This window comes from Leucoraja erinacea, chromosome 13, assembly GCF_028641065.1.
Source record: "Leucoraja erinacea ecotype New England chromosome 13, Leri_hhj_1, whole genome shotgun sequence".
In the NCBI taxonomy this organism is placed as follows: domain Eukaryota; kingdom Metazoa; phylum Chordata; class Chondrichthyes; order Rajiformes; family Rajidae; genus Leucoraja; species Leucoraja erinaceus.
The window spans coordinates 43,121,884-43,134,368 of record NC_073389.1 but is presented as its reverse complement, the minus strand read 5'-3'; the positions used below and the strand labels follow the sequence as shown (position 1 = coordinate 43,134,368).

Below are 12,485 nucleotides of genomic sequence, written 5' to 3'. Positions count from 1 at the left end.
ACAATGGCCCCGCTCCCCGGTTTCTAGGAAGTGACGACAGCGCCGGCGGATGACGGACAAGAAGCGGAGGTCGCTGCGGTGTTTGAGCGCTGCGGAGGCGCCACCGTCGCTAACGCTGTCGTCGCCGCCGCCTCAGTGGACAGAAGGGCGTCCGAGCTGCTCGCAGACCATCGGTGCCCAGGTTTGTTATTGCGAGTCGGGCATTTAAATCCCCCTTGGGATAGGTGATCGAGGGAGAGGATGGAGCCCTGCAGAGAAATGATCTCCGCCCGCATTGTAACTACCGGAAATTATTTACTTTCCTTATCGTATTTTGCTCGGTTGCATCCCAGTGGGATTCTCCCCACCCCGTCAAGTTGACAGGCCCTTCACCCTGCAAACCGAATTAAAACCCGCCCCACCCCCAGACGATTTGGGTCTTCGGAAGGCACTTGTTTGGAGGTGGCTGAAAATTTGCTGACAGTCAGCCAAAATGCTTCAAACCAACTGCATGTTGACAGCTGTGATTTGCCCTTGAGAGCAAACCGATTTCGGAAATGATCGATAATGTTTAAGAAATCTGTTAATATTTAATGTGTAGGACGCTACAATTGAGGGAGATTAACAAACGTGACCTGTTTGCGTAATGCATTTGTTCCAAGGCAAACCAAATGTGCAAAACGGAAATTAGAAGATGAAAACTTAGCTTTTAAAAATTGCAGTGTATGGTCTGACGATGTTTGCATTAATTTGATGACCACTGTGCTTTCTCTTATCTCTGCAGACAGGTTATTGGAGAAGATGGCATTTAGTAAAGGATATCGTATCTATCACAAACTGGATCCACCACAGGGTCCTTATAGTGTAATAGTAGAAACCCGAAATCGAGATGATTGTTTGATGTTTGAATCCGGAGCTGTGGCTACTCTGTGTAAGTAATAAATGCAACCTAATTCGATTTTAGGTGGTTTCGTATTCTCAATGGATATTTTCTTAGTTAGAAATGTTTCAGTAGTGTCTTGATTATTGGTGATGTCAAATGTTTCAAATGATCCATTTGATCTTTAAAATTAAGATATTTGGATTCACTTGCCTCTGCTGAACACTTTTACACTTAATATATGCATGCTGTTTTGACTGTGAAGTCTTTGCCTTTCTGGATCATGGTGTTTTGCTCCTTATAAAGAGATTGTTGGAACTGTAAAATCATTTGTACTTCACACTGTTTCATCAAAGCTGTTCCGAGTAGAGAATTCCAAATACTTGTCATTCTCTGAGTGAAGAAATTTCTTCTAATTTGTATCCAAAATGACCTAGCCTGTTGTGAAATAGTATCCCCCTGCTCTGAAAAACATTGTTATATATGCATACTGGGTGTAATTTCCACCACATAGCTGTGCCCGCAACGAAATGTCAAGACTCTTTAATGTTGCAGCTTTCTCCGCCCTGCACCCCCTCGCCCCGCCCCCCCCCCCCCCCCCCCCCCCCCCCCCATTCAGTCTGATGGAAGGTCCTGACCCAAAACGTCACCCAGTCTTGTTCACCAGAGATGCTATCTGACCCGTTGAGTTACTCCAGTACTCCCTGTCTTTTTTGTAAACCAGCATATGCAGTTCCTTATGTCTCCTGTTCAATGTTCGAAAGCTTTGATTGCAATACTGATATTGGGAGCTTGAGGAAATTGTAACAACATTTTGAAGCATTGTAGTACTCATTGACTTCTATTAATCAAATCTTCAAGGGCTTGTAAATATTATTGAAAAACAATGTTGCTAGTGTGAAGAATATTGAGGGCAAGGCTGGTCCATTTATCTCCTGTGATTAATACCACAAGATAGAAAGTGACTGATTGGCACTGTTTTATGATATGGAATTATATATTGTTAGCTAATTTACTCTGTCTAAATAATATTAATAATGTCACCAAGACTGGGGAGTATTTCTGGAGTTGACTTTGGTCACACAGATTAATTACATATGTTGGTTTATGTCAGTCTAGTGGTACATATATCTCAGTTTATTAAAAATAATGTTTTAGTGGTGATCCTTTGTTTAATTAAATTTCAGTTAAACTTTCTTTCACATTTATTTTTAGAACTTTGCATTGATTTTAGAATTAGATTAAGAATTCTATTTGTAATTATTTTGTGTGCAGTTTGAAGGGTTGTTCTTTTAAAAAAAAAAGAAAAATCGAAGGACATATTTTTATTGTGCTTTTCATGTGTCTTTCAATGTTGTTAAGCACATTAGTCAGTGATGTATGTTTTCATCTTGAAATCTGAAAGGAAGCAGGGAATGGGCTACTTTGATGAAAAGAAATGGAATCTATTCACAAAACTGATTTTGGCTGACTCATTTCCTTGGTAAACCTCTTAAGCAGCACTGCCACCGAATGTGATGCTTGCATGTACTGTGACATTTGCCAAGCCAGATCTTTAGAAGGTTTACATTTTGTCAGGGAAGAGATTTTTTTTGTTTACTGAGATTGAGATTGCAGAGTGCTATTGCAGAAGCAAGGTTAGTTTTTTCAAAACATTGTGTTGCTGACTTTTTCTTAAAATATTTCCTTTACTACAACATTTTGCTGTTCAGATGTTTAAAAGCTGCAAGGAATTAAGAAATAATTAAGATGTAATAATTTTTAGTTGGAAGAATGAGCTAAAGTGATTAAAATTCAAAAGGTGTGCAGTAACAGAAACATAGAAACATAGAAATTAGGTGCAGGAGTAGGCCATTCGGCCCTTCGAGCCTGCACCGCCATTCAATATGATCGTGGCTGATCATCCTCTAGATGCATGTGTCCTTATAAATGGTAGGACAAATTGAGAAAGCTGCTTTTAAAAGGCTTATGGTTTCCTTGGCATGTAAATAAGCATGGAGTGCAAAGATATAGAAAATATGGTAAACTTAAACAAAATATAAATTGTTCCCAGTTTTGGTCATTATGCTTTAAAAAAAGTATCAAGCTCTTGTATAACATGGAGGAAATATTTACAAGGATGATATTGGGATGAAAACCTTTTTATTTCCATGATGAGGTTAGAAAAATAGATTGTCATCTTCTGTGTAAAGATTGTGAGATTTGCTAGAAGTATTAAAAATTGTGAATCTTTGATAAAGTAAGAATAAATTATTTCCATAGGCAGTAGAGTCAGTAATCATAAAGTCTGATATAAGATGATTGGCAACAGAACCAGAGGCGACGTGCAGTTTTTTTAATGTAGTAAGTTATGATCGGGAATGCACTATTGGTATGGGCTTTGGAAGTAATTTTAATAATACATTCCAAAATGAAATTGTATGAATACTTAAAAGAGAAATATTTGCTAGATGGTACGAACAGAGAATTGGCACCGAGCCAAATAGCTTTCTGCAATTCTTGAAAAATGTTTCTTAAGATGTATTTGACAATATATTATTTGTTTACATTGACATTGTAAGAATGTTGTGCTGATTTCCAAAAGTAACTATCTGTTTTCCTTGTTTGTTGCTAGTACTCATTGGCATTGTTTCTACCATACAAAGCGGTGTGTGATTTCTAGGACGCATCACCTGAGAAATAGTACAGAAGGAAGTCATATGGCTCTTCAAATCTGCTTTCATTCTTTAAATCTGCTTTCATTCTTTAAAATAATTTAACACTTGACTCGTATGTGCAGAACTTGAAATGATAATACTTTTGCTCAATATAGTATTTGTGTCATGCACATAGACTTATTAAAGTGAGAAGAATAAATACCAAGAACGTTTTGTATATATTATGAAGTTACTATGTTGTTCTTCGTTATGTTTCTGGCAACATGTGATTTGAAAAAAATTATCAACTTCAATTCTGGGACTAGTCAGTGACAATGCCAAGATACATATGTGAAAATAAATGTCTTGGGGAAGAATTTTGTGTTGTCTCTTCAGGAATTTAAATGTAACTTTTAAATGTATTTAAGTTGACACGTATTTAAGTAAACATTTTTCATGCATTTTATTTCATGAGTAATAAATATGTTTCTATGTATAAGATTGGTGTTATGATTTGCATATAATATTTGAAAACTGACTGTAGTTTGCAGCCATTTTTTTTCAGGTTGGCTGAAGGGACCTAGTACAGCTATAAACTGTATATTTTATAGAATCATAGAAAACAAAACAGTCTTCAGCCAAACTCGTCCATACTAACCAATGTGCCCCATTTAAAGAAGATGGTGTCTAATCTAATGTAGTCCCATGTTTGGCCCATATCCCTCTAAATCTTTCTTATCCACATACCTGTCAAAATGACTTTTAAATGTTGTTATTGTACCTATCTCAATGACTTCCTTCAGCTGCTTGTGCCATGTACTCGGAACTCTCCGTGTGAGTAAGATACCCATCTAGTTCCTCTTGCATCTTTCCGCTCGCTACTTAAACCTACATTTTTTAATCCTTGATTTCCCCTACCCTTGAAAAAGGACTGTGCACTAACCCAATATATGTCGCTCATGATTGTATGCCTCTATATAAGATCACCCTACAGTTTTCTGCACTCCAGGGTATAGTCCTAGTTTGTCAACCCTCCACAAAAACATATTTTGCCTTTGAGTATGACAACATCCTCATAAATTTTCTCTGCACTCTTAATGGCATATTTTTCTTTTGCCCAAACTGAATACAATACTCCCAAGTGCTGCCTCACTACATCTTATACAACTATGACATATTGTCCCAACTTCCATACTCAATTTTTTGACTGAAGGCTAACATGCCAAACATTTTCTTCACCACCCTATCTACCTGTGACGACACTTTCAGGAATCTATGTACTTGTACTCCTCAATCCCTGTGGTTTGCCCCCCAGGGCCCTACCATTCGCCTACTTGTGATGGATCTGTCCTGGTTTGACTTCTCATTAAAAGGAAGCAAATTCACTCGCAATTTCGGTTTCTAACCCAGGCATGCTTCATTACCTCTCGATAGGCTCCTTTTCAACTCACCAGGACCCTGCTTTCCCATTCCCTTTAAACTTGCTTTATTTACTGTGTTCCCTTTAAACCCACGTCGTTCAATGAAAAATGAATTACATTGGTGCATAATATTTTTTTAAATAATACATTTTAAATGCATTGGTGAGAATAATATCAAATAGTCAGAAAATCTATCAGCCTGGCACCACCAATATCCTGAGGGTTCCAGATTATCAGTTTTACTCAGCCTCATGTTCTTCCCATCAAAGTATTTTTCATCCATTACATTTCATCTGTCTAATTCCTCCAATTTGCCTTGTTCTATTGTTACTACCTGAAACTTTTAATCTCCAGTAGCAGCCAAAGGCAAGTCACGAATAAATATCAGAAGATGTGGGTCCAGCATTGAACCCTGGGAAATTCCTTTTTTTCCCCCCTCCCTTGGTCTGAAAAGCAGTTGTTTACTGTGATTCTGTTTTCTAAACTAACATTTACCATCCTGCTTTTGTCTTTTTTAGTCTGTTGGCTTACGTGCTAGTTAAACATGCCTTTTCAAAATCCATAAATACTACATCAACAACATCATCTTCAATAATCCTCTGTTACATCAAAAGTTTTCAGTTGATTAGTTAAACACAATTTGCCTTTTGCACATTGGTTTCATTAATGAATTCATACTCAATCAAGTTACACTTTTTTTTTTTAAATCCCAGGCCAGCGTTTCTAACATATTTCAGTTCACCTGTGTAAAACTGGTGAAGGGATAAGGTTTTAAGGGATAATGTTTAGTAGAAACAAAATAATTACATGTTTTTATTGCCATTTTACTTTCAACTGAAAATATGGTATTTTCATTGTCCTTTCTTAACCATGTATTGGTATTTGGTTAGAAAATGTAATGAGAATGAATGAATATAAGGATTCAATTGGAAATATAAAATATTTTGTACCAAATGTCAAAAGAGCTAGTTAACATTTTAAACAGAATTTTATTTTTAGTTATATTTCTTGTTCAAAGATAACCATACATTATTGAGGCAGACTTGTCCTGAATAATTATACAAATCTATTCTGTTCCAGCTGCATCATTGATTGCTGGTGAGTCATAATACAGCATGGAAACGGGACCTTTAGCCCTACTTACCAATGCTGATCAAACGGCCCTATATAAACTAATCTCATTTGTCTGTGTATATCTAGCTAAACCTCTCCTATCCATGTGTCAGTCAAAATGTGTTTTAAATGTTGTTATTGTAATTGCCTCAACTAATTCCTCTCAAAGCTCATTCCATATACCCATTACATCTTTTCAATGTGCGCAGTTCTTGGGGCAGTTCTTGTAAGTTGGTTTGTTTGGTACTACAAGACAGAAAATTGTGCATCGCTTAGGTTTGGACCACATCATACTGAAATGCAATATTGATGGAATGTTGCATTATCAGATGTGCTAGCTATTGGTTGAGACATCAAATTGTTCAGATAAAATAAACAATCCTTTTAAATAGAGGCAGAATGCTCTTTGGATGCTGGCCAAATACACTCCCTGTCACCTTTATCAAAAATGGTAATTAATTTCGATTGCTGTGTCTGTTCTTGAAGTGCACAGTAGGTTATTGCTTTTTGCCTACGTAACTATGATTGCACTTTAACAATAATAAATAGACTATGAAACAGAAAGGAACATCATGTTATGAAATTCAATATGAATGCCTATCTTTTTTTTGTTTGTGGATGACACAAAGCTGGGTGGCAGTGTGAACTGTGAAGAGGATGTTAGGAGGTTGCAGGGTGACCTAGACAGGTTGAGTGAGTGGGCAGATGCGTGGCAGATGCATTATAATATAGATAAATGTGAGGTTATCCACTTTGGCGGCAAAAAACAAAGGCAGATTATTATCTCAAGTCAAGTTTATTTGTCACATACACATACGAGATGTGCAGTGAAATGAAAGTGGCAATGCTCGCGGACTTTTGTGCAAAAGACAAACAACCAAACAAACTATAAACACAATCATAATACACATATTCTTTTACATAATAAATAATGGAAGGAAAAACGTTCAGTAGAGTTAGTCCCTGGTGAGATAGGCGTTACAGTCCGAATGGCCTCTGGGAAGAAACTCCTTCTCAACCTCTCCGTTCTCACTGCATGGCAAGGGAGGCGTTTGCCTGACCATAGCAGCTGGAACAGTCTGTTGCAGGGGTGGAAGGGGTCTCTCACGATATTGTTGGCTCTGGAGTTGCACCTCCTGATGTATAGTTCCTGCAGGGGGGCAAGTGAAGTTCCCATAGCGCAAGTGAAGTTCCCATAGGCTCTCTGCAGAGCCTTCTTGTCCTTGGCAGAGCAATTCCCAAACCAGATGGTAATGTTCCCGGACAAGATGCTTTCCACCGCCGCTGCGTAGAAGCACTGGAGGATCCTCGGAGACACTCTGAATTTCCTCAATTGCCTGAGGTGGTAAAGGCGCTGCCTTGCCTTATTCACGAGTGCTGAGGCGTGTGATGCCCATGTCATATCCTCGGAGATGTGGACTCCCAGATATTTAAAACAGTTCACCCTATCCACAGGATCCCCATTTATCCTCAATGGAGTGTACGTCCTCAGATGATGTGCCCTCCTAAAGTCCATGATCAGCTCCTTCGTTTTTGTGATGTTCAAGAGGAGGCTGTTATCCTGGCACCAGAGTGCTAGACCAGCCACCTCCTCCCGGTAGGCCTTCTCGTCGTTGTCTGAGATCAGGCCCACCACCCACAATAGAGTTAGGTTAGGTAAGGGGGAATTGGAGGAGCAGGGAGACCTGGGCGTTCTTGTACACCAGTCACTGAAAGTTGGCTTACAGGTACATCAGGTAGTGAAGAAAGCTAATGGAATGTTGGCCTTCATAACAAGAGGATTTCAGTATAGGAGTAAAGAGGTTCTTCTGCAGTTGTATAGGGCTCTGGTGAGACCACATCTGGAGTATTGTGTACAGTTTTGGTCTTCTAATTTGAGGAAGGACATCCTTGTGATTGAGGCAGTGCAGCGTAGGTTCACGAGATTGATCCTTGGGATGGTGGGACTGTCATATGAGGAAAGATTGAAAAGACTAGGTTTGTATTCACTGGAGTTTAGAAGGATGAGGGGGCATCTTATAGAAACGTATAACATTATAAAATGACTGGACAAGCTAGATGCAAGAAAAATGTTCCCAACGAGTCCAGAACCAGGGGCCACAGTTTTAGAATAAAGGCGATATCATGTAAGACTGAGGTGAGAAAAAAAACTTTCACCCAGAGAGTTGTGAATTTATGGAATCCCCTGCCACAGAGGGCAGTGGAGACCAAGTCACTGGATGGATTTAAGAGAGAGTTAGATAGAGCTCTTGGGGCTAGTGGAGTCAAGAGCTATGGGGAGAAGGCAGGCATGGGTTATTGATAGGGGACAATCAGCCATGATCACAATGAATGGCGGTGCTGGCTCGAAGGGCCGAATGGCCTCCTCCTGCACCTATTATCTATGTTTCTATGATGCATTTGCAAAGAGAGCTCATCAACACCTCTACTTCCACAGAGGTTTGAGGACACTCGGCATATTGCTGAATATGTAATCAAATTTCTGCAAATATATGGTGGAGAATGTACTGACTGGTTGCATCACTGCTTGATTTGGTAACTTGAATGCCCACGAATGAAAGAGGCAACAGAAAATGGTGGACAGTGCTCAGTCCACTATTGCTGGCTGCTGCAGGAATCATTGCCTTAAAAATGCAGCTAATATCAAAGACCAACAACACCCTGGCCCACTTTCATCTCGATGCTACCAATGGGAAGAAGTATAGGAGCCTGAGAACCGTTATGTCCAGGTTCAAGAACAGCTTCTCCCATCAACTATCAGACTCTTGAACCACATTGCTCGAGCCTAACCACAATCCCAACTCAGCTCCAAGCTACTGTGGACTTTGTATAAGATTGCACTACATCCGCTTCCACTATTATGGTCTGATTTCCTTATATAACTGATAATTTACCATACCATACCATACATGTGTAGCAGGGAACTGCAGATGCTGGTTTAAACCCAAGATAAATAGAAAATGCTGGAGTTCCTCAGAGGCAGCATCTCTGGAGAGAAGGAATGGGTGATGTTTCGGGTCGAGACCCTTCTTCAGACTGTGTGTCTACTGCCATTTACATTATACTGTGTATCTAGTGCCATTTCAACAACTTTTCCGCTGAGAGAATTGGTTGTATGCCAAAGATGATAACGAACCATATTACATATTACAGTACAGAATTTATCATATTGTTCATTGTGTTGTTGCAGCAAAGGGCCTGTATTGATGCAGCAAGTTAAACAAAAAAATTGTTTTGGCAATTAAACACTTGATTCTTGACTATTTGAACTAACAAAAAAAGGAAGTTTGTTTATAGCAGCATTGTCATAATTTCTCTGGCCTGTATACTGTGTCTACTGCCATTCCAACAACCTTTCCCCAGAGAGAATTGGTTGCATCCCAAAGATGATAACAAACCATATTACAGTACAGAACTAAGGACAATTAATTGATTGGCTGGGCTAAGATACAAAAAGGAGATGGTAGGAGAGTAAAAGTAAAGCAGACCTGTTAGGATAAAAAAATATATATAGTCTTGTTGAGATAGATTTCTGGACTTTAAAGGAATCAAAGGAGTTTGCCCTTTAAATACTTTCACTTTCCATACTTATAACATAGAAAATGGTCATTTGGTCAATCAAGTCCATGATCAATCCCATTCCCCCACTTTTCTTTCATACATGCCCATAAATACCCCCTGATACTCCTGCCACCCACTAGCACTGGAAGCAATTTGGAATAAAAATGAACTAAATAACCAGCACGTCTTTAGGATCCGAGAGGAAACCAGAGCACCTGGAGGAAATCCATGCAGTCACATGAGAACATGCAAACTCATACAACATTGTTAGCTGAAGCCATGAGACAGCTGCACGCTCAGCAATGTCACTGAGCTTCCTAGTTTATGGGACTAGTAGAGTGATAGAAGATCACCCCATGATCTTGATTAATGATCAAAGAGTCAAATGGCCTATTTCTGTTTTTGATTCTTGTGTTCTATTTTTCCTTCTTGTTAATGGGTTGGATATGGAGTTTAACATTGAAATGTAGCTATTAACACTCTTAAAGCTGAAAGTTACAAGTCTGTCAATTTGATATTGGACATCAGACTTTCTACTTGAAATCGGTATAGTACCTAGCTGTTCCATGTAGAATTTTAAGGCATAAGAAATAACCTTGAAGTTCCCTGTTAAAATATCAAGAAAGGAGATTAAGTGTTGCAATTGGTGATTTATTATGGTAGCAAATGTACTTCATTTCCTTTTTGGGTTCTCAGCGAATGTACAGTTTCAGATTGTGGATGTGCTGAGCAAGAATCGGAACCATTCTGATCAGTTAGTGTTACTTCCATATTTAACATGTTAGTTACTGTAGATTATGTATTTGAAGGCATTTAGAAGATGTATTAAAGGAGATTTGAGGAAAAATATTTTCACCCAGAGACAAAATGATTTGTCATATCGAATTTGTAGTGCTTGATTTGTAAGATTATGGACAGAGAGGTGCAGAGTTATTTTGGCGTCCTTTTGGCCTGTATACTCACAATTAGCCAAATGACCTGCTTTGGTACTAGAAATATCTATATTTTCCCCCTGAGATCCATGTGCATCCTTATTGTCATTTGATATATTTAAGTAATTTAAGTAATTTTGATCAATTTTTCTTTTATTCTTTGGTTTTAAGGGGTATATTTTATATTTAGATGCACAAACGATCCTGGACTAGTAATCAATATTCTAATGCACCTGAAAGTTAAATTATATTTGATTGAAAGAATCTTATTTCTGACTTTAGATGGCATGTTACATGTGGATGTGAAATCCTAGAATGTCAAACCCTACAATAGAATTTTTTTGAGGTTTTGCATAGCATTTTCTTACAGTGATTTTTGATTCTCTTGGTTTATTTAGAATGATAAATTTGCAACCACTCGGGATGTTTTGTTTTTGGCATGTTTCTTTTCCTGGATATTAATTGCTACTTAATCTAAGAACTTAATAAACTTTTAAATTGTTGATGGACTGGCAATAGATCACAGGCAGATATAATGAACTGAGTTATTTTTAGTTGGATTCAATTAAATGCATATCAGCAAAGATCATATTTCCTGTGTTCAGGCTTTGCTAAAATGACGAGTCAACTGAAAATTGCAATCCTATTCCTTAAAAGCAATAGATAAGTAAAATAATATGCAATCATTTATCTATTTTAATCATTTGTGTTTTGTTTAGGATTGAAGATTCTCTATCACTTGTTTGGGCAGGGTGCAGACTTTAGGATTGGTCCATTTTCATAATACAGATAAATGGAGTTTCCTACTTGCAAGTAGGAAACTCCAAGCCCCATTTGTAGGACATTAAAATAGGCACAGCCATTGGAATGTTTCTTCTGAGTGCTGCTTGTTGTTTAAAATAGAAAATTGTTTTTTGACTAATTGATGGTTTCACTTTACTATTTCAATTTAAAATGGCATTTCTAACAATGTAGTTCTTACTAAGGTATCCTTGTAATATTTCAGTCTGTAGTACGTCTGGCTAAAAGAGTAGACATTGCCAGTGCCTATCCTGCTTTTCTCATCCTTCTGGAATGTCTTTAGGTTGATTATTTTAAGTTACCTTCCCTTACTCCATGGCAACCAATATGTTAAATGTCTGCCTGGCTGTCATGTATGAGTCAAAATTTATTCTAGTTGCGTAAGAAGAACAGAATTTTATGACATGTTTATGATATTGAGCTCATATCCCATACCCCTATACAACAACATACTAAGGCTAACCATTTCATCATTTATAATATGGCCTTTTTTTGATCCCATTCCAAGCCTGTAACTACCCTGTCATCCTTGGATCTTCCATCTTAAAAGTTAATTCCATGAAACTACTGCCACTTTATGTTGCGTTACATTTTTGATGGCAGCACATTCTTCCCCTTAATCCCCTGGGTTTACTATCTTTTTCTAATTCGCATAGCATACTTCATTCATTTTACTGAGTTATTTCATTCTTTTTCTCTTGAATATTAATTGCCAAAATAACAAGATAGAAACAATTGTTTTTATTTTTAAAGACGATATTTTGAAGATTTGATGGTAGTTATCTGCTCACCGATTTCATATATTTCTGTTTTATACAGCATCAGCTGAGAAAGAAGCTATCAAAAACATGTACACCAAGCTCCTAGATGCTTATGGCCTTTTAGGTGTTTTGAGGTTGAATCTTGGTAAGTGGCTTAGTTGTCTTTGATAATGAATAGAATTGTGGTTATAACTAATTTCAATATGACCACATTGATAACTATAATCTTGAGTCAACCATTCTGCTTTTTATCAGTTATCTGGAATGTTTGAATGTAGTTTAATTTACAGATACAGCATGGAAACGGGCCCACAGAGTCCACGCCAATTAGTGATACACTAGCACTATCCTACAAACTAGGGACAATTTACAATTTTTACCAAAGCCAAATTAACCTACAA

General features: G+C 37.8%; 1 protein-coding gene across 1 annotated transcript in view; it reads left to right on the top strand.

The window, feature by feature from the left end:
* Window positions 1-23: 23 nt before the first annotated feature.
* The window catches only part of synj1 (synaptojanin 1), a 73,381-nt gene continuing 60,919 nt past the window's right edge, over window positions 24-12,485 (top strand). The window contains exons 1-3 of the mRNA XM_055644214.1: window positions 24-181; window positions 764-910; window positions 12,143-12,229. Coding sequence (XP_055500189.1) covers window positions 781-910; window positions 12,143-12,229 — 217 coding nt within the window. The 5' untranslated portion in view covers window positions 24-181; window positions 764-780. The remainder of the gene's footprint in view (window positions 182-763; window positions 911-12,142; window positions 12,230-12,485) is intronic.